Raw genomic sequence first — 21938 nt, 5'->3', positions numbered from 1 at the left:
TGTCATGACATTAAAACCACAAACTATATCCTGTTTTCACTGAGCTGCTAAACCTCTAAACCATGTGACATTACCTAAGCTTCACAGTTGTCAGTGAGAAAGGGGAAAAAACTGTATTATGCATAAAACACTGGCTTGTTTGTTCACAGCTGTTGATCATAGTAGAGAATTAAGAGATCAATTTTTTTGAAGACGTTTTACCTCTCATCAGGTGGAAAGTCCCAGTCCCTAGTAGGGGCTATCTCTTAGGAGGTGATCATTGACCCACTATTAATCATCTGCGACATGACATTAGCCATAGTGTGTAAAAAGGCGTGGGCCATTACCATCAGAGGTTTTGGATGAAACCACTGTAAGACCTTTACCCTATCATGTGACCTATTGAGGGATCTCAGGACTGCATTGTGGGTAGCTGACAGTTGGTGTCATAAGCTGCTCACTCTGTTCAAAGGTGGCCGTTCACAGTGGACATAGATGGTCTATTTAGCTCCTCTTTCAAACCAACCATCTGTCTTTTCAGTCCAAAATATGAACATTGGTATCCCTGAAAGAGTGACTTTGTCCTTTAGGTGCAGAGGTACAGCTGAGTCTTGACCTGTCGTGGTGGCTCTTCTATGTTGTGTCACGTATTTGTCGAGTGGCTATGCGGCTTCTCCAATGTAGAGCTCTCTGTACTGCACAGCATATGCTTTGTTGCTCGGCTTGTGTTTTGGATGACTGAGAACCAACAGAGACATCAAGCAATACAAAAACATGAAGGGCACAAACTCCCCTGCAGGCAGTTCTTCTAAGCAGTATTTTAATATAGTTTCAGTATATTGTGTAAGGTGACATAAATCCATCAATAATTTATGTTATATGCTTGACATGTATGAAAAAGTCAGTAAGTGGACTTTGTGAGACACGTATAACTGTGTGCGTTTGGTCGGCAACCTGGTGATGCAATTAAAATTTTGTTGTATTTTCAAATGCAATGATAATAAATGCTTTGAAGCTTGTTGACCAACATTTAGATTTCCAGTAATATTTGTACAATAGTACAATAAAATCTGTGCTCTCCTCATGTTTTACATAAATCTGTCTCAAAGTGTTACATTTATTCTCTGTATGTATCTCAGCCATACAAACCATTACGTTTAAGCCAAGCATAATGTAGAAAGGGACAACGCTGTAATAACCTTGCATTCCTTTACGTGTATTAGTTGGTGATTAGTGATAATTCTTGTGATGATCTAGTAAAAGCTGTAGCCTTTAGTAGTAAATGTAAAAACGCATAGTATCAGCACTCATCACATGGTGGAGCCAAAGTTTTTACAGTTAACTAAAAGCAATAAAATGCAGAGCACGTGATCTGCAAGATCTTGTGAAATTCACTAAGATTTAAAAGTTTGATTTGTAAACGTGGAGACAAATCTGTAACTATGTGCACAGAAAGGTGTTATTTATAAGACAATGAATGTTTTTCTGAAGCTGCTGAGAATAAAGACAAGCCATCAGTTGCAACTTGCCCATTCATTATACTGGCTCTCAGTTTTACATATGAGTTTTGCTTCACTCAAATGTTTATACATAAATGTGTGTGAACAGACTTTTCTTAATCTCTTGACATAAATCCGGTTCGTGCTGTCTGCCACGCAGTACTTCAGAACATTCAGACATTAGTGTGTCTGTAGCAGAGTCACTGAAAAAGGAAAGAGTTGTGGCTTTAATGTAATGTGGTTTTCACACCAGGGTGTTAACTGATACTTCCTTTTGCTTCTTTTCCACAAACTTTTGTGATGCAGACTATAGTGATAAATGTACATTGCAGGACATAAAAAAACAAAGTAAACAGTTGACATTAATCTTGTGAGTGATGAAGAGCACAGGTTCAGGCTGTCTGCCACGCTGTGGCAGTGACTTAAGCCTATTTTAAGACATCAGCTACCTTGTGCAGTTAGTGTCAGGCAGTCACAGGCACACATACTACATGGGATAAATTATATGATATGCAATTTTTGTGTTTTCATAAGTATCTATTACAGTATCTTTGTTTAAAAACAATAAACAAAATTCTCCATCATCATATTCTTAACAGAACTGAAGCAGGAGTATCTAGAGGGTTCAGTATCTAACAGGCAGCCATAGTGATTACCTGACAGCTGCTTACTGGGTGAACAGGTCTGCTGGTAATGCAGTTAATATGAGACTTGGCCTGCATCATTTTGACCAACCGTCGATGGACCAACTGTTCGTGGACTTTAGCTCAACTTTCAACACTGTCATGCCAGACACCCTTTACTAGAAGTTCACCCAAGTTAGTGTGTCCACCTCCACACATCATCATTACTTGCCGCCAGGGTTTTTTTTTTCCCCCGCTGCTCCTCTTCCTCTACACTAATGACTGCACCTCAGGACAACCATCTGTGAAACTCCTGTAGTTGACGGATGATACCACCATCATCGATCTGATCCAGAACAGCAACGAGTCTGCATACAGGCAGGAGGTGCAGTCAGAACCACCGGAAGCTTAACCTGTACAAGACTGTGGAGATAATATTATATTATTATTATTATTATCCTAGGTTGCGGTTATGGCTGTTAAGGTCTTAGTTCTTAGGTTTTGTCAAAAGGTTTCGCTGTGTTCCATGTTGTGTCCACTCTGTGCCTTTCTGTCCCACGTTTCAGGTCTCTGTGTTCTGTCTCCCTGGTCTCTATCAAGTTTACATGTCTAGAGTTCAATCAGTGTGTTTCCTGTTTTACTTTGAAGGTCCATGTCTCATGTCAGTGTTTCTAGTTTTGCTTCCCTTGTCTCGTCCAGTCTAATTACTCCCAGCTGTGCTTTCCTTCTGTGTCTCATTTTCCTCGTTATACCTCGGTGTATTTAAGCCCCATGTTTCTGTTTGTCAGTGCCTGCCAAGTTTGTTTTGTATATTCAAGTTTAGTTTTTCTTGTGTCCAGCATTAAAGCTGCCATTTTGAGTTTAAGTTTTGCCTCTGTGTTGAGTCTGTATTTTGGGTCCTTTTCTGCCTCCCTGCACACAGACCTTGACAGATCCACCTTTTCACTGAGTTTCAAGTAGTGATGGGCAGATGAAGCCCCATGAAGCACTGAAGCTTTTCATCCAATTGGTTCACCCCAACGCGAAGCTTCATGAAGCTTCATTTGCTCTAGCAGGACACCTACTGGACATAAAAATAATAGCTGGCATGAATTTGAAGAGTGTGGCATTTTGCACACAGCCTGTAAATGTCAACAACAAAAGGAGTGTGTAAAACATGTATATTGTAGTGATGGCAGTATACTGTGTATATTTATAGTGGCAGTATGGGAAATGATTATTTGGAAATGCTTGAAATGGAAATGATCATTTACTGTGAGGTGAGGTGTGGTTGGGGTGTGGACAGTGGTTGTGCTTTTGTAACGTTGAGGTATGGTCCTGCCTGTTCACATTTTATTCTGTAAAAACTAAATTTTCACTGCTTTTATGACCTTTTTAGTGGGGAGAACATAGCTAGGATTTAATGATTTAACAAGTCTTTTGAATCCTTTGTCCTCCACAATGCTAAATGGCTGGGAGTCCTCAATCACCATGCTGACCAGGTCTTCATCTATTTGAGATTGTTCTCCTGAGGAAAGACAATAAAGATAAAGCACAAATATAAATATCACACACGTAACTTATAACAGTTGTATAATATTGTTATATCATTTAGTAACATTACTGCATCCTATATTATCATTGCATTTGATGGCTCACCTGGTCTTGCTCCACGATCGGTGTCCCCCTTATTCTCATGCAAAGCTCTGTAGTGCCTAAGCATGGATGAGGTGTTGTTGTTATATCCCAGCTCCCTGGCACATAGCAAACACTTCACCTTGTACAAAAGTCAAGACAGCTCAACATAAATTGTATTGCACCATCAGTATTATGAAAATACATCTTCTGTAGAAATTTACATACCTTGTTGGGAGGAATAAGATCAAAATGTTCCCACACAGGGGAGGACATCCTCCTCTTCTTAGCTGGCTCCATTCTCTCCTGACTTTCCTCACTCTCATAAACCTCCATACGGTCTCCAAACTCTCACTAACCGCAACTCTCCATCAAACACCCACATTTTTGAATGAAGTCTGAGGGGTTTATATCGCTGTCATATCTCGCGGCAAAGTTCGAACCACTTCATGAACCAGTCACGTGGTACAGCCGGGCAGCGAGGCTTCGGACGTCATCATTTTCAGCTCCTCCCATAAATGAAGCAAGCCTCGATACGCGCTTCGCGGAAACGCCCCCTCCATTACTCGACACACGCTCCGAAGCCTCGATACAGAACGTCCCATCACTAGTTTCAAGTGGTCTTCATATACTGTATACCCTAGGCCCAGCAGAGTTTGTACTTCTAGCAAGTTCAACCTGCCACAAGAGCTGTTGGCCATCTTGTACACTGCCATCATCCAGTCTGTCCTGTGCACATTAATCATTGTCTGGTTCAGTTAAGTCCTGACACAGGACAGGGCCAGACTGCAACAGACAACCAGGTCTGCAGAGAGATCACCAGTCCTGATCTGTACACATCCAGGGTTAGGAAACAGGAAGAAAACATCTGCAGACCTCTCACATCCTGGACATAAACTGTTCAAATTCTTCAAGCTGCCACTCTGTGAAATAACCCACTGTTATCATTCACGTCCTACTCACATACAAGTTGCACTACTCAATTTGTACTATTAAGATGAATATCTAAGGTTCATCCAAAGTTGCACTATTTGTCATTTATGCCCAATTTATAGTTTGTTATAGTTTGTCAATATCCTGGCATCTGGTAGGAGATATTGGTTCATGAAATCAATAATAGTGTGAAACAGCTTTGTTCCAGAGGCAATAAGGCTGCTAAACTCACTGTAACATTCACAAAATAAGCCATCTTTTATACATATTTATTTTTAATCTTTCCTTGTGTTTATTTCTTTGTGTTGTGTGGTCTCCATGTTGCTCAGATCCTGGCCCTGAGAAACACAATTTTGTCCCAGTGTATTTGAAATATGATTGGAATTGGAAAGGCAACATGCAACTCCAACAATCTCCATGAGTGTACGTGAAAATCTTCAGCAAAGTATTGATTAGTAGCTTTAACACTCAAAAGTGCAACAGAAATGCTCCTTGGAATGTTAGCCTTTTGAAGTGACATGGTTTTTTTTCTTTTTAGATAGAATTGTATTAATCCCTTGGGTCGGTTCCTCTGGGAAATTTAGTAATTTTGTACCAGATCATTTAGCTAGTTTTAAGGTGCTGTAATCACATTGCTTTTGAATTTATTTCATCTAATATATCTGTGTGTGTGTTCTTTCTTTGTGTCTTAAAATAAACATGTTAGTCCCTCAAATGTTTATACATAAATGTGTTTGAACAGACTTTTCTCTATCTCTTGACATAAATCCTGAGATGAAGATCACAGATTTGTGCTGTCTGCCTTGGAACATACATGTTTGTGTGTCTGTAGCAGAGAAACTGAAAAAGGAAAGAGTTGTGACTTTAAACTAATGTGGTTTTCACACCAGGGTGTTAACTGATTTAACTGATACTTCCTTTTGCTTCTTTTCATAAATGTTTGTAATGCAGACTATAGTGATAAATGTACATTGCACAATATAGAAAAACTAAAAACATAAAATAAACAGTTGACATTAATCCTGAGATAAAGAGCACAGGTTCAGGCTGTCTGCCACGCTGTTCTTTAGTATATAGCACCAGGTCGTGGCATCAACAGTAAGTTAAGCCTATTTTAAGACATCCGCTACTCAGTGCAGTTTGTGTCAGGCAGGCACAGACAGACATACTTGATGAGATAAATGATATGATATTCAACTTTTAGGGGTTTACATAAGTATCTAGTGCTATATCTTTGTTTTAAAAGAACAAACAAACAAATAAAAAATCCTCAAAATAATATTCTTAACACAACTTGGAAAAGGAGTATCTGGACAGTTCAGAATATAACAGGGAGCTATAGTGATAGATAGTTACACATTTCCATGATAAATAAGAAAGTGCACATAGTATGTTCATAGTGTCAATGCAGAGCTACACACCAGGGCCACTGCTTCATCCACGAATCTGTTTTGGTGTTTGGTTCAAACTGTATAAGGTCAGAGCAGCCTTTATGGACCTGAGAATCACCAAACGCTGCAACTCTGAAGTCATTTGTTGTGATTGTGTTTCTTTTTTGAGGAACTGATATAACAAGGGATGATTTAGTTGTACTTGCTGTTGAAGAGTTGAAAAACTCTGGAGGCTTTCAGGACTCTTAGTGTCAATTTGTCTGGTCCAGCCGCACGTGACACACACACACAAATGTTGGCATGCACCACCAGCTGTTCATAGCGAGCACTACAGGCTAATCGGATATTAAGAATTAAGTGGTTTATCTGCATTTTTTACATCCAGTTCTCATCTATTGCTCAGGTTATTGTGGCTCCTTGTCCTGGTACATGTAAATGAAAAGTACACAAAAAATAAGAATGAACATTTTTTAATAATATGAGAGAAAGGGTATAGCAAAGCATATTGTTAAATCAACATAAATATCAATTGAAATCAATGTAATGCTCAGTAACTGCATTCACAATAAGTCTAGTACTTCTAGTACTTTAGTTAAGTAAAGAGAGATTCTAACAATGAATTCAACATGATTCTTTTGATCAACATAGTTCAATTGGCAATTTGACTCTGATTGCCAATTATAAATGAATTCCCAGTGTCATAGGAATTACGCACGACTCCTCTGAGCTTGGATAGAGCTCTGAGTAACGTGAAAGAGGCGAAGATTGGGAGGAAGTGTTTTGAGTAAAGGAGTCTGGAAGGGAGTATGACAAATATGGAGTGAGATTTAAAACACGTAGACTGGAGGCTGATTGGCTTAAAGATGGAGGGCAGAGAGATTATTGGTACAGACCAGTGATGTCAGCAATGAGCTTGATAGCGTGACAAAGTGGAAGTGGTGAAAAGCAAATACTAGCCAGTGAACACTCAGGTAGTAGACAGATGTATAGTTACAGATCTTCCTTATTACGCATAAGCTTCATTAATACTCAATGCAAATAACTTCTTCCATCATTCTCGCCGCACAACTGAAAAACACAAGAGCGTATCACCCAGGTGCCAGTGAGGAATTCACAGGCAACAAACTGCAAAAGAGACATATTTTAAATGTGGTGAGTGACTTCTTTGACTGTTGTCATGGCATGTAAACAGTTGGCCTATATGCATGTATAAACTCCTGTTGATCTACTATGTAGATAATCCATACACACATAATCTATATTATCCAAGTGAAGTGTTTATTAAAGTGTCTATTTCTAGATACAACTGAATTTGGCTGTACACTACACATGCACAACACGAAATAATAAATGTCTTTGTTGTTTCTGATATTCTGATTCTGTCTCAACAGAAAATGATTTCGATCTACGTGATCACAGTAGCTTTGGCAGTGACTGCTGTGGGACAAAGTACGCATCAACCTTTTAATAAACTAAGCGCATATTTTGAAGTCATTCATAAAACAATTTTATTAAACAATGGAACAATGGAATTTTTGTCATTTTAGCTTATTATTTAATATGTGGTCTGGTGTTTTTAGGGATATAAGTTTTGTCAATAATGATAAACACAAATGTTTTATATACAGCAATTTCTATTTATTAAACAAATGACATTATTAATTTCTATTTTTGCATGTCTTTATTTATTCATTTTCTTACCAGGGTCTTCAGAATGCAATCTAACTGAACCTGGACCCCAGACGTGTTTTGGAGTTTTAGGAGAACCACTCGTTTTTTACATACCTACTAATCCACATATGAAGACAAGCTTGAAAAAGAGTACAGAAAAAATTTTAACCTTAATAAATGATACATTAATTAGTCTCAATGAAAAATACAAGGATCGTACTATATTTTTCCCAAATGGTACATTGAAGCTCGAAAAAGCAACAAAACATGACTCTGGAGAGTACAGCATGGAAACACACAGTTCTACTGACGGTGTGTTATTGCACACAGTTACCATCCATCTACATATACTCGGTAAGACTAAAAACATATTCTCTTCAAATTTATGTGCAGTAACATAAAAACAAAATGTGTTACAGATCTAAAACCAGAAATTAAAAAAAAGAAAAATACATTTTATTCATCTTGAAAAAGGATGAAGGTGTTAAGCAGTGTGTGTCAGGTCCAAAATTCAAAACCTGTAGTTTGTTAGACAGTTTTTGCAAATACGTACATGAACAGAGTTTTCAGATTATGCTGATCATTGTTATTGCTGGTGGCTGTACATTATATGAGTTGTCAAATATTGATTTTTGTGCACACATTTCAAACACATGTGTACGCACTTATAAAGATTATATAGCAAGAGATGATCTGGCAGTTGATCTTGTGTTGCAACTGGTATGCCTCTGTAAGTGACTATATGTTTGTCTTTCAGCTCCTGTGTCAGAACCAGCTGTTATGCAGATGTGTTTGTCACCAAAACAGATGACAGTCAGCTGTTTCTCTGAAGGAGAGGAAGTAGAGTTCATTTTGTCTTTGGATGATAAGTTGTTGATACAGCCTACAGCCAACAGTACAGAAAACAACAGCGTTTCAAATGTTACCATCAACTTACCTGGTCAGCTGATGGGAAACCTGACATGTGTTGCTCAAAACATTGTCAGCAGAGAACAAACAATCATCCACCTTACAAGCTGTGCAGGTAGTGTTCTTTAATGTATTTTATCAAATTAAAAGTTAAGAAAGAAAATATCTTCAAAATTGAAAAACACGCTATATTTATTTTGTCATTTTGTTGAGCAAAATGTCTGAAGATTTTGCAAAATTTGCAATCTGCATTTTTTAAATACATTTTGTGGAGACCTATATGAACAAACTTCCTGGATTATATTCATAATGGATCTTGATATATATTCTTTCATGCAGTATTGCTGGTTATTTATTGTATTTTTTCAGACACATACATAATACCTAGTATCTACATGTATCTCTCATTTAGGTGTACATAGGCCTTACAGTTTGCAGTGCTGTCAGTGAATGTTATATTGCAACTGACACTGCTGACTATATTTGTCTTTCAGCTCCTGTGTCAAAACCTGCTGTATCTCAGGTCTGTTTGTCACCAGAACAAAAGACAGTCAGTTTTTCCTCTGAAGGAGATGAAGTAGAGTTCATCTTGCTTTTAGATGATAACCTGTTGATAAAAACCCAACCCAAGATTGCAGAAAACCACAGCATTTCAAATGTTACCATCAGCTTACATGGTGAACTGATGGGAAAGCTGATGTGTATCGTTCAAAACAATATAAGCAGAGAACAAACCATCATCCACCTTATAAGATGTGCAGGTAATATAAAAAATGTTATACTTAAATATTCATTTATTTTATATTTTTAATTTTTTTTTGTTTAGTTTATGTATTTATAGGCATTGTTCTAAATTAAGTTATTTATGTAATTAGAACAATGTTCTATAGACCAGTTACTTTACAGATACTGAAACATAAATTGCAAGTGGCTTGAGGCCTTGAGGCATTGAACAAACCGTCATCCACCTTATAAGCTGTACAGGTTTGTATTTCATGGAAATATAAAAAGTTTTTATCTATAGCTTCCACCTGTATGGATAGGTTGGCTTTCAGAAATTTAACAGTCTGCTGTATTAAAAGCAAGGACAAATCTAGTACAGCGAATTGTTGTAACTCTTTATGTACCATCCAGCATTTACATGATCTCAACTCTTAAAGCATTCATATTTGATTTTTCTAGGTACAAATTCTCCAGTTTCTGTGGTGATTGTGGTTGTACTAACAAGTGTTGCCGCTCTACTTCTCACTTTACTTTTTACTGTTAATAAAGGTAAGAGATGTTATCTCATGTCTTTATTTGTCTCTCTGAATTCTGAAAATTAACAAAAACTTTGTCAAATCAGTATGTATGCACATATACAGTATATTAAACATTAAAGAAAGTAATATAGTAAAGCAGGAAAATTATGTTTGATGAATTATTTCTGTTACATCACTACTGTGCGGTATGATACTTTAACACTTGGACTGTTTTTACAAGCTTTTAATGCATCATTAACATGATGTGACGACACCACATTTACATTTCTGTTGTTACTTCTTTCAGATGTTGCTGTAAATAACATTTTTTACTCCAAAATTGTATATGAAGAAAACATCACTCACACAAAGGCCACAGCCAGATGAGGGAGTCAGTCTGAGGGCTTTCTTATTTGGAGGAAACAGTGCGAACCACCACGCCACCATGCTGCATCTGCTCATACATTATTACTTATTTACAAGTCTGCACATTTATAATTTTTATTCTTTTAATAATGTTTTACAATTTTGCTTGGTAGTGTATGTTTTGATGTGTATGATAAAATATAGTTCATATGAGATATCCTTGGATATTAAAACAAGGCTCTGGTCAGCAGTGTTGGTGCTTTGCTTACATTGTGTTTTGTTTAGGAAATGTGAGCCGTGCCTCAAGCATCACAGCTACTCTTCACAATGTGACCTTAGAAACCACAAACTATATCCTGTTTTCACTGAGCTGCTAAACCACCACTGCTGTAGCTGCACAGAGGTCAGTGTGCAACTACAGAATCGGTATCATGCATAACAATGGCTTGTTTGTTCATTATTACAAATCATAGTAGATGATCCATAATAATAAATGCTCACTCATTCTTATGAAGCAACAATAAGAAAAACATGAAGGGCACACGAGGCAGCTGGCAATGAATTTACACATTATCCTGTTTCATTGTAGAAAGAACTCTAATTGACTAAGTAACATTTTAATTAAAATATTTTATGTGACACAAATGCAGCACTGATAGGAATGTTTGTTGGTTGTTTTATCCATAAACGTTATTACAACAAAAGCAAGCATAACAGATAAGAGAAATAATGCTGCATTTTACTTAATGCACAAGTTGATTTTTCTTTCTTTTTTACATTTTCTTTATTTGTATTACTTTATCATTATCAATTGGTCTGTGACAATCTGTAATGTTGGCTAGTACAGGGAAAGAACAGTGCTCGAAAAGCTCCCGGCCCAGACGGTGTGTCTCCTGCCACCCTCAGACACTGTGCAAACGAGCTGGCCCCAGTGTTTTCTGGCATTTTCAACTCCTCACTGCAGGCATGTCATGTGCCTGCCTGCTTCAAGTCCTCTACCATAATCCCTGTCCCCAAGAAACCTAGGATCACTGGACTAAATGACTACAGACCCGTGGCTCTGACATCTGTGGTCATGAAGTCTTTTGAGCGCCTGGTTCTCTCCTATCTCAAGACCCTCACGGTCCCCCTCCTGGACCCCCTGCAGTTTGCATACAGAGCCAACAGGTCTGTAGATGACGCCATCAACATGGCCCTACACTTCATCCTGCAGCATCTGGCAGGAGGCTCCGGTCCATTCGCACCAGAACCTCTCGCCATAAGAACAGTTTCTTCCCCTCTGCTGTTGGACACACGAACAATAACCGTATGACTGTTCCCACCACTAACACATGACCCTACGCTGTGTTCACTGCATCATTCCATGTTTGGCACTGATCACCACCTGCACTCATGTATATATCATGTATATATCTATCTATCTACTTAGCACTTTTAATTCTTATTCTCATTTTTATTTTCATGTCTATTTAAGCTTAATTTATAACAGTATGTTTGCACTGAAGCACCGCAGCAATTTCCTAATGTTGTAAACCCGCTCAACATTTGGCAATAAAACCCTTTCTGATTCTGATTCTGAGACAAGACGAAGCTTGATTTGCATTTAATGCAGTGATCAGCACTGACCACATGATGGGGCCAAAAGCATTTCTATTAACTAACAGTGTGAAAGTTTCATATTAGATACAAACAGTAATGATAAACTGACAGTGTGTTTTACATTTGCCTGTTTTTTCCATCTTTAGTGCAACATGGCCTTAAATACATTTGGGTAAAGTGTGCTGTTCCTGTAAAAAATAGATATTCTAGTTGATAACTATTTTTTTAAAGGCTTAAATGGCATCAACCATCAGTGACAGCTCTTCATGTCAGTTTTTTTTTTCCAGTGGAGTAAAATATTTACCACATTTTTTTTTCTTTCAAGTTCATGAAGGAAAACTGTCATCTGTCACTTGTCGGGTTGAAGGAAGTAACTGAGAAAGAAAATGGACAGGACGGCAGAGTTTAATGGGTGAAAATTTAGCATACATAATTTCTTCAAACTCACTCTCACATCATTATTTACACCACAGAACACTACAGTTGAAACCACATCCTTTTATTCCCCAGATGTTAAGTCATCTTGTCTATATTGAGCCAGCACTCTCTTTTTTTTTTGGTTGTTCATTTCTTTGTTTTGTCCATGTTTTCTTAATATAGTTTTTCATTTTCTTCAATACACGTACATTTTCTCACTTCTCATGTATATCAGAGTATCCCTCAGTACTTTTCTGTTTTTTCATGTGTTTAAATGTAAAATACAATTTACAAAACTATTATATTTCATTCACACTCATCTGTACATTCCATGAAGTGACCTAGTCTGCAAAAAATCAGCATCTCCCTTAAATTCTTTGTACCTGTTGACTGAGAATTCAACATATCTGCCATGGAAAAGGATTAGAAGATTGAATTAGAAGATTTTTTATTTACTTTTTACAAAGACATTTTCTGAGGATAAGCAAAACATTGCAATGCATTGGGGGGTTCTCGTTCTCGCTAACGTCCAGCATGATTTCTACCAGCTTCCACTGGCTGAGACAGAGGTGAAGGATGGGGTTTTGTCACTTCTCAAGCTTCCACTGATTCAAGACCGGCTAATTGGACTGTAGCTTATAGAAAAAAACAAAACAAGCCAACAAATAAGCAAAAAAACAGGAGAAGACAAGCCCCCAGACAAGCTCCTGCTCTGTAGGACGTAACAAAGCACTTTACCATATACAGATGACATGCACATAAATATAACCAAGCATGAGTGAGAGCAAAGTGAAATATGAAAAAAGTACTGAAGGAGAAAAAATAATCAAAAATGCAAAAATTAAATAATAATGTAATTTTTTGAAATTACATTATTATTAGGAATTTAAATACACTGCTAAAAAATTATTATGTTTTTAAATGAAAGATTATTTAATTTAAAAAAGAAAAAAAAATCACTTCCTGATCAGAGTATAGCATCAAGTCAGTTAAATTGCTGGGATATTGCTCTGGACAGATCTGCCCATCTAATTAAAATTAAATTGAAGTGAATATCATGTTTATGAGACACTGTCAGTGTGCTGTTATATAACTCAGGTATTTTTTAAGGCCTGACTTGTTGCATTGATGCCCATTGCTTTACTGTCCTGTTGGATGTGTAATGTCAGATCCCTTGTATCTGACATTTGATTGGGCATCACTGTGTTGCTATGGCATGATCCTGGTAGTTATTGTTGTTAAAACAATAAGAATAACAAATTCAAATTCAAACATTGCTGCATTCTTCTGTAACTGACAATTCCAAACCTGCACTCAGTCTCCTCATTACACTGGTTCTGAACAGACACAACATTGGAGTCTTTGCAAACTTTGTTCAAAAACTACAACTATTTGACACAAAACTGCGACAGCAAGCACAGAAACTTCAAACAAGTCACTGAAGTAAGGATTGAAAGATTTACTTTTAAACATTAATGATTAAGACCTGATCATAAGGTTGTTTTACCTTGATTGCCAGCTGTTACTGTTTTTATCTTCATTTCTTTTGTATTTAATCACCTAAACAATGCTGTAATGATACAGTTTGATTGGATATACATTGTTGAAACTGACTTGAAAATGTATGGCAACTGTCCTGTAATGTTACACAGAGAAACCAAATCCTGTGTGGATCTTTCTCCTGACAGATGCCTAAAATGGCTCGAGCTGTGGTAAGTTACTCTTCACTGTGTCTGTTTCTAAACATTAAATCATGTGAATTCTTAATGAAAAATACAACAACAATAATAATATTTAACTTTTTAAAGGAAAATCCACATCTTAAGAGGTTTAACTCACAAAGCAGCTCAGATGTCAGCAGTGACAGGTATGTTTGCTTTTCAATTTAAAAAAAAAAGGACATTAAAACATCTGTTTCCATCATATGTTGCAAAAATAATCAGCTGCTGACTTTTCTTGTTATGTGTGCAGCAAGTACTGCTTCCAGGATGTGGGGATCTTACCGCCTCCTAAACGTATGAGGCTGATGACGTGGGATCTTTCCCTGCCTCCAAGTCCTCCATCATCCCCTGTAAATGATGACAATACTGATCAAAAGTGTATCAGCGGGCTGCCTTATGATGTTCCATTGCCTCCGCGTCCTCCACCTTCTGAAAAGAAGTATGCTTCCCTTCGTTCCCTTGAACACGAGAGGTCTTATTTGATGCCTCTCAGTGTCCTGGCTAATATTCCACTGCCTCCAAGTCCTCCACCATCCCCTGTGTGTGCTGAATACATGAATCCAAAGTGTGTCAGCCCTCTGCCTCATGAGGTTCCACTCCCTCCAAGTTCTCCACCTGTTGAAGCTTTTGGTCCCAGTGGAAAGAATCCAAGTTCAACAGTGTGGTCTGTAGGTGATGAAGAGGAAGAGTTAATGCTTAAGCTCATCAGGCTGACGCTTCATGATGTTCCACTGCTTCCACGTCCTCCACCGTTTGAAAAGAAATACGCTTCACCTCTTTCTCTAAAACACAAGAGGTCTGATTTGATGCCTCTCAGCCTCCTGGCTAATATTCCACTGCTTCCAAGTCCTCCACCGTCCCCTGTGTTTGCTGAATACAGTGATTCAAGGTGTATCAGCCCACTGCCTCATGAGGTACCACTGCCTCCAAGTCCTCCACTGTCCCCTGTGTTTGCTGAATACAGTGATTCAAGGTGTATCAGCCCACTGCCTCATGAGGTTCCACTGCCTCCAAGTCCTCCACTGTCCCCTGTGTTTGCTGAATACAGTGATTCAAGGTGTATCAGCCCACTGCCTCATGAGGTACCACTGCCTCCAAGTCCTCCACTGTCCCCTGTGTTTTCTGAATACAGTGATTCAAGGTGTATCAGCCCACTGCCTCATGAGGTACCACTGCCTCCAAGTCCTCCACTGTCCCCTGTGTTTTCTGAATACACTGATTCAAGGTGTATCAGCCCACTGCCTCATGAGGTACCACTGCCTCCAAGTCCTCCACTGTCCCCTGTGTTTTCTGAATACAGTGATTCAAGGTGTATCAGCCCACTGCCTCATGAGGTTCCACTGCTTCCAAGTCCTCCACTGTCCCCTGTGTTTGCTGAATACAGTGATTCAAGGTGTATCAGCCCACTGCCTCATGAGGTTCCACTGCTTCCAAGTCCTCCACTGTCCCCTGTGTTTGCTGAATACAGTGATTCAAGGTGTATCAGCCCACTGCCTCATGAGGTTCCACTGCCTCCAAGTCCTCCACTGTCCCCTGTGTTTTCTGAATACACTGATTCAAGGTGTATCAGCCCACTGCCTCATGAGGTACCACTGCCTCCAAGTCCTCCACTGTCCCCTGTGTTTTCTGAATACAGTGATTCAAGGTGTATCAGCCCACTGCCTCATGAGGTTCCACTGCCACCAAGTCCTCCACCTGCTGATGCCTTGCCTCAGTCAAAGGACACTCATAAGGTCCTGCATCCAGATCTAAAATATGACCGTTCTTCCCTGGACGATGAAGTGGCCTTTTTCATGTGTCCCACAGAAAAGCCTCCTGGTGTAACCGCTCTTGACGTTTCACCACGTCCACTTTATGAATTTCCACACCTTTCAGAGAAGAGATGCCTCAACTTATCTACTGTTGCTTTCCTTTGTCTGGATGATTAAAGATGTGTTTGTTGTAATAAAATAATTTTTGAGCAAATACATGTTGAGATGATTTGGTTACTTATGATGGTTATAATTATTCAAACAGCATTATTGCTGATAAACTTTTTCTACTCATTTTCTCCATGAGCTATTTAGATGTCTATTTTGAAGATCCATTCACATTATTATTAAATATGCTTATTCTCAGTAGAGTATATAGCTACATCTGAACAAGGAATAAATCCATTTCTACCAGATACTCATTAACAAGTTACCTCAACATGAACCACTTAAATAAAGCAGGCATTAGTGGAGTGCACAGATGGGAAAAAATGACTACATGCCAGCATTTACCCACAGACAATATCGGATACCGACTTTTTCCTTAGGTCATGTGGAATAATGTTTAAGATGTCCCAACTTTCTCTCCTTGCTTCTCTACCCTCTGTGTTTTATGGGGTGACTGCAGGAGAAAAAAGGAGGGCTTTCCCCTCTGCCTTACACCCCTTCTTTGAAAACATGTGGCCTGGGAATAATTGGGTTACAACTGCAGCAGACCAACGAGTTGGCCTTGATTTGGAGAATGACTCCATTTACTTTTGTCTGACTGCCTGCTGCTCCCACAGCTGCACCTTTTATCCTCTATTCAGGATCAAGATTTTACTGTATATGCCTGGCAGGCAGCCAGATGTGAGAGTGGAACACAGACTGAGCATTAGTATACAGGACTACCCTATTTCTAAATATTTTACATGTATTCAATTATTAAAGCATCACTTTGTCTCAATTCCATTTTTAAAGTTCAAACATCATCTTTTCACACCTGTAGTTATTTTAGTGCCCCTGAAGTCCAAGAAGGTCTTACAAAGTGACTTCTTTCTACTCTACAACAAAACAAAAGAACAGTGTTCTGATGGTCACCAGTGATGAAGTTTTTAAATTTTTAAAAATGTGACTCACTAAACACTAAATCACACTACATTTAGACTAAAATATGATGAATTAGATTAGAATTAGAATTAGATTAGACATGAGTCTCATTTAACCCTTCATGATTCATGAATATGCCCAGGACTGCCATAATGAAAGAACTGGACTTGAATGTGTGTTTATGACAGGGAGAAAACGTTCATTAATAACATGTTCTGTCTGCTGTTTAAACAATAGCTAATGCATTAGTAAACCTTCCCTCCAGGGCATTAAAAAGGAACATTATTTTGTTTTCATGGTCACCTGGCAACAAACTTTGTCTGCTGATTGGACCGTTCCATATAAGGACCATCAGAGGCCAAGGTGCAGAAACCGGTCAGCAGATATTATCAGATCCTTTCTGCGTGTCTGTTACCACAAGTTGAACCTTATGAACTGTGGCAAGGTTTCCTCATGCCATCTGTCTTCTTTATCCAAAACTTTTCCACCAATCAAAACAGACCAAACCTTTTCCAGCCCTCCTCCCATTTCCCATTTAGAACCCAGTAGCTGTTGGTTTCTTTTCAGCTGGGAATAGGATAAAGGAAGGTCAAGGTCTCTGAGCAGTGTAATTAATGTGAACTCATTCATTTTTGGAATAAGCAGCAGCTGGGCCTGCTTAGTCTCAGTCAAATTCTCAGGGTCAGTCAAACAATGAAGGCTCTTATCTTCAAACAAAGCCTCCTTAGTTAATGAAGTAAGTAAACACAATGAGACACACAGCTAAAGCTACTTCAAGATTCAAATCTAAAATATAACTGAATTAAATGAATTATACAAAAATAGCTTTAGGGAAATACTCAGTGAAATAAGGTTGCTTTAAGTTTGTCAGAAACACTGCACAGCTTTGCAGCTTTGATAACTTTTCGTGGTCACTATCCATCCTGAATAGCAAATTAATTAACTGGTCAAGTAAGCATTCATGCCAGTGTGGAACACAATAAATCCAGTGTAATCTCTGTCCAAAAATGGAACCCTGTTTTAGTGCACAAGCAGACCCTTCCAGAAAGTGTCATCTGGAATTTCACAGTAATGAACCAGCGCTTGAACCCATGTTCCAAATCGTTGGCACAGTAGGCCAGATGAAATAGTCAGTTGGATAAGCCCACACAAGCACAGTGCATGCACAGACTCGCAAATGCACACAGGAGAAACAAAACACATGTACATGCTTATATACATGCGTGATATGAATATAGGCCCCAAATCCAGTTTCAGTCATTTTGTACACTATCAATCTCACTCACTCACTCACTCACACACACACACAAATACACACAAAGACCTCCTTTCTGACCATGGAAACCATGGAGATGCCAAGCAAACAAGCGCTCTCATTTGGCTGCCCAGCGGCTGGCAGGCAGCTTGTTGGCCTGTGTCTGCACCAAGTCACTGTGTCAGATGTGTGATGGGACACCATACAAGCCCAATTCAACCATTAAAATTCATTACTTCATTCATGGGCGCAAAGTTAACTTAAATTGATCCACTTACCTTATAGGTACTTTATTAAATGAAAAATTGAGATGGGGAGATCTGTATTTTTGTCAAGGCAAGTATTAAACGTAAGTGTTTTGGGTATCTAACATTGTCCTTGATACAAGTTTGTTGGGTCTGTCGACGAGGAATGCATGTGCTTACAATTAACTACATTTCTGAGCTGGGTTGAGCTGATCGCTCACATCCATGCACTGTTATGTTGTGTTTAAGGGTCACAGGGTTTAATTGGGCTATTTTCATACTTTGTTGTCTAGTTTTAGCATGCTCTCTTATTCTATAACATCACAAACCAAATTTCTTAGTGTCTGCTGCAAAATTACAACATCATTGTTGGAGGGAGGCTATTTGAAGCATTTTAATTTCTATTATTGTTGTCAGCTGTTGATTGTTTTTGGTTATATAAGATGACTTGAGGCAAAGCTTGACATGATGATTGTGGATGAGAAATGTGGCGGTATAATAATTATGGTATAATTCTTGGTAATAGGACTAATGTTGGCTTTTAGGAAAGAGCATGGTCTTGAAATTAGTGCTTATTTTCTCTCTCTCTCTTGTTTTTTCTCTTTGACTGCTGCAGATGGTCACATCTTTTTTTGTTGTTGGTGTTTTTGTTTTTTTGTTTGCAGATGATCACATCTAAATAGCCAGGTTACTTGTACCACATATGAAGAATGATTGGAAAAATGTTGGACTCTGGGCCCTGGAAACCTGAATTGGTTGAGCAGCTGGACCCCAGTACAACACACACATACAATGCTGGGTAGGTGTAGGTGGATATTTTTTTCAGCAATAATTCACGCTTGTTGTTTTAGAAGTTACAGTTTCGTAAACTGCCCGAGAGCTCCCTCTACTGGCTGCTTTGTATTATTGTTTGATTACTTTGAAAAAAGCAAAATAGAGAAAGCGAAAATTCCGACATGGCTGAACGTAATGGCGAAGTATTATTGTTCTAAGCGGATATGGACCTTAAAATGTTGTTGCTTTGTTGTCTCTTTCTTTTGTTTAAAATGGTATGATAATTTGTACATTTAATTGAGTATGAACGTGTTATTTTGCAAGCTTGCTGTAAGCGTGTATCAAGCTAGTTTACAATGTTAGTTAGCTATTACAATATTTTATATGATTTCAGTTTAACAATCGTCAAATAGAAGGTCAGAGGCCATTCTTCAAAAACACAAAAAAGAAAAATACCTTATCTCGCTTGTCTTGCTATCTAGCTGGTGAAAACTAGGAAGCTCAGGACGATGACAGCATACTTGTGCTTTGCAGCTTTTCAGCCATATTGCCTCTGGCTCAGTTCTCACCTCTTCTCTGGTCCCAGCAGGCCAGTAAAAACAGGGAAAGCACGATTAGTTGATCGATCCCAGGTGTCCTGCCAGCATCCTTGGCAGTGCCCCCAACCCCAGCACACTATCTCTTCCCTGTTGTGGAGCTGCAGACCACACCTCACCCATGTGTGCCCATGTGTCCAAAGACCCTGATGACAGAAACCTGAGATATTGATAGCCCAACTGGGGAGAGCTGAACCCCTTCACCAGCAGGTGAACAGTGAATACCAATCTTAGAGCAATGGGGGTGTATTTGGAAAGGCTTCTACAGCGCTACAGTATATTCTGTGTGCTGCTCCTCGGCCTACTTTAATGGATACCACTTTATTCAATAACTCGAGTTAGTTCAAGAAATCCTGCACATAAATCTTCCCTCTGGTAACGTAATGTTGTGTTTGATGTATAAATCACCTTTGAAGTGAATATGACTTGAAAAGAAAAGGCAGCAATATGCTGTGTGTTTCTGTTCTTCTTCTTTAGGGCATCAATCAGTCAGCAGAGCGCTTCAGTGCATCTGGGCAGCAGATCCTTTTCCCATTCACACTCAGTACATTTATAACCAAGGATGAAACTGGTCGGCAGTTGTAGTAAAACTTTGTGCCACTTTCATGGTAGGCATTAAAGTGGGAACTGTACAATTTATTACACCTGTGTATTTTTTGCAGGATTATTCATATAAAATCTTTATATCTTTTTTTCACAGCAAATGTCTTTTAATGTATCTTTCCTGTGAGCTTCTCTACCCGTGCACTGGACAATACCCATCTTTTAGTACTCTTCTCATCTAGTATCACAAATATCCTAGTTTACAGAAGAGTTCCACATGAACCCTCTTTCCCTTCAGTTACATTGCATCCATTGTGTGTCCATTGTAACCTTTCACCAGAGAACATTAAAATGAAGTTTTGAGGGCTGTGCTCCCTATGTAAGATGACCTCCAAATAACATTTAGATGAGGTAACATTAACCTTTGTCCTGAAACTAATCAATATTAATGCCATTCTTTTGCCTGGGTGGCTGCCAGCTCCTCAGGGCAGGGCCCACATTGGCAATGCAATAATAGCTGGAAAACCTGGCGATTTTTATTCTTTCACCAAAAGATTCCTTACTGACTTCAGGTAACAAGGTTAAAACATGTCTTTATATTTGTTTTATCATATTGCAAATGAGAAAGCTCATCAAGTTAATTAGTTCCATTTCTGTCCGTATCTTTTTGTGAGTCTCATACACATTATTCCCAGTAGGTTAATAGAGTTTCCCACTGCAAATCTTTATTTAATGTGCTGAAGTGAACTGGAAGTCCGGCATGAAATATTCACTCTTGAATGCACATGAATCAAACTTTGTGGTAAGTTTGAGTCATAAGTCTGAACGTGGGGATGAGCTCATGTTTGTTAGCGACATGGTCTAACTCATTGGTTTCATCAAGGCAGTCTGCAGAAAACCTCTGCACATCTGTGGATCTATCAAACATTATGTCATATTAGCACAACTATAATTACACAATCCCAGTCATTGGCATTGGAATGGAGTAAACTCAGTGTGTGAGAGCGGGTGGTTTTGGAGTTTCTCAGTGTAATTCTTCGATAAGCTGTTCACAGTGTGGCCTTTAACTTTGAAAAAACATTTTTTTGTCAGTCTTTATAGAAATATTGCCCAAAGGCTCCTGTTTCTGGTTAAGGAAAAAAAGTTTTGAAATTAAGTAAAATCGGATGAATATCACTGTTTGATTGACTCCTATAGTCAAAACGTAACCATATGTTGTACTAAAAGTTCTTCTTTTTATGAAGATACAATACAGCCATATCTCCAAAATTGTCTTTTGGGAAATAAAGCCATTTTTTGGGGGGGATGATAGAGTGAATGCAAATTTATTCCAAGTCAAATGAGGCACAGAGTACACTATTATAAGATTTTTTTTCTAAATAGATAAGGATTCTTGCGAGGCTGGATGACCTCATTTTACCACATTCACCTTGATCCATTCATCAGATTTCCATTTTTTTTCTAGTCTACCTTCTCAGGTACGTGATGTATTATTTTGAGTTGCTGAACTTGTGTATCTACTTTGTCTCTCTTCCATCTCTGCTCAGACTTGCCCTTTCCACCCATATCATTGCCAATCACCCCTTTGTGCAGTCTTTTGTTCATAGTTTTTATTTATAATTCTTTTTTTTTTTTCTTGATTTTTGAAATTCATATTCTCACATTTCGTTCGAAATATGAAATCCCTGATACATTGATGGCATGGACCAGTATGTAACCTGA

At 38.5% G+C, this 21938-nt stretch overlaps 3 protein-coding genes across 3 annotated transcripts; 2 read left to right on the top strand and 1 right to left on the bottom strand.

Moving 5' to 3' along the window:
- Positions 1-3419: 3419 nt before the first annotated feature.
- On the bottom strand, positions 3420-4304 carry LOC146700506 (uncharacterized). The gene is made up of 3 exons (XM_085471416.1): positions 3944-4304; positions 3740-3857; positions 3420-3608 (listed from the first exon to the last, which is right to left on the bottom strand). Exons 1-3 carry the CDS (start codon positions 4049-4051, stop codon positions 3448-3450), a joined length of 387 nt encoding a protein of 128 aa, XP_085327542.1. The 5' UTR covers positions 4052-4304; the 3' UTR covers positions 3420-3447.
- A 3295-nt stretch (positions 4305-7599) lies between these two features.
- Positions 7600-8748, top strand: LOC146700505 (uncharacterized). Its single transcript, XM_085471307.1, has 3 exons — positions 7600-7609; positions 7744-8064; positions 8468-8748. The coding sequence occupies exons 1-3, from the start codon at positions 7600-7602 to the stop codon at positions 8746-8748; spliced, it is 612 nt and encodes a 203-aa protein (XP_085327433.1).
- Positions 8749-13546: 4798 nt separating this feature from the next.
- Positions 13547-15930, top strand: LOC146700504 (uncharacterized). The gene is made up of 4 exons (XM_085470752.1): positions 13547-13685; positions 13895-13954; positions 14051-14109; positions 14214-15930. Exons 2-4 carry the CDS (start codon positions 13931-13933, stop codon positions 15889-15891), a joined length of 1761 nt encoding a protein of 586 aa, XP_085326878.1. The 5' UTR covers positions 13547-13685; positions 13895-13930; the 3' UTR covers positions 15892-15930.
- Positions 15931-21938: the final 6008 nt, after the last annotated feature.

The sequence above is a fragment of the Copadichromis virginalis genome, linkage group LG10 (genome assembly GCF_057382275.1).
Source record: "Copadichromis virginalis isolate Kocher_CV1m ecotype Utaka linkage group LG10, C_Virginalis_male_GT1.1, whole genome shotgun sequence".
NCBI lineage: Eukaryota > Metazoa > Chordata > Actinopteri > Cichliformes > Cichlidae > Copadichromis > Copadichromis virginalis.
Note: the sequence above shows the minus strand (reverse complement) of the source record. Positions and strands in the feature narration are given on the sequence as shown.

Bases quoted from the DNA above. Each gene is read 5' to 3' on its own strand.
- LOC146700506 (XM_085471416.1), bottom strand. From the start codon at position 4,051: ATGGAGGTTTATGAGAGTGAGGAAAGTCAGGAGAGAATGGAGCCAGCT. The intron at 3,858-3,943 runs GTATGTAAATTT...CTTTTGTACAAG, and splicing joins ATCTTATTCCTCCCAACAAG to GTGAAGTGTTTGCTATGTGC. The intron at 3,609-3,739 runs GTGAGCCATCAA...GTCTTTCCTCAG, and splicing joins CGATCGTGGAGCAAGACCAG to GAGAACAATCTCAAATAGAT.
- LOC146700505 (XM_085471307.1), top strand. The intron at 8,065-8,467 runs GTAAGACTAAAA...TTTGTCTTTCAG, and splicing joins CATCCATCTACATATACTCG to CTCCTGTGTCAGAACCAGCT.
- LOC146700504 (XM_085470752.1), top strand. From the start codon at position 13,931: ATGCCTAAAATGGCTCGAGCTGTG. The intron at 13,955-14,050 runs GTAAGTTACTCT...AACTTTTTAAAG, and splicing joins CTAAAATGGCTCGAGCTGTG to GAAAATCCACATCTTAAGAG. The intron at 14,110-14,213 runs GTATGTTTGCTT...TTATGTGTGCAG, and splicing joins TCAGATGTCAGCAGTGACAG to CAAGTACTGCTTCCAGGATG.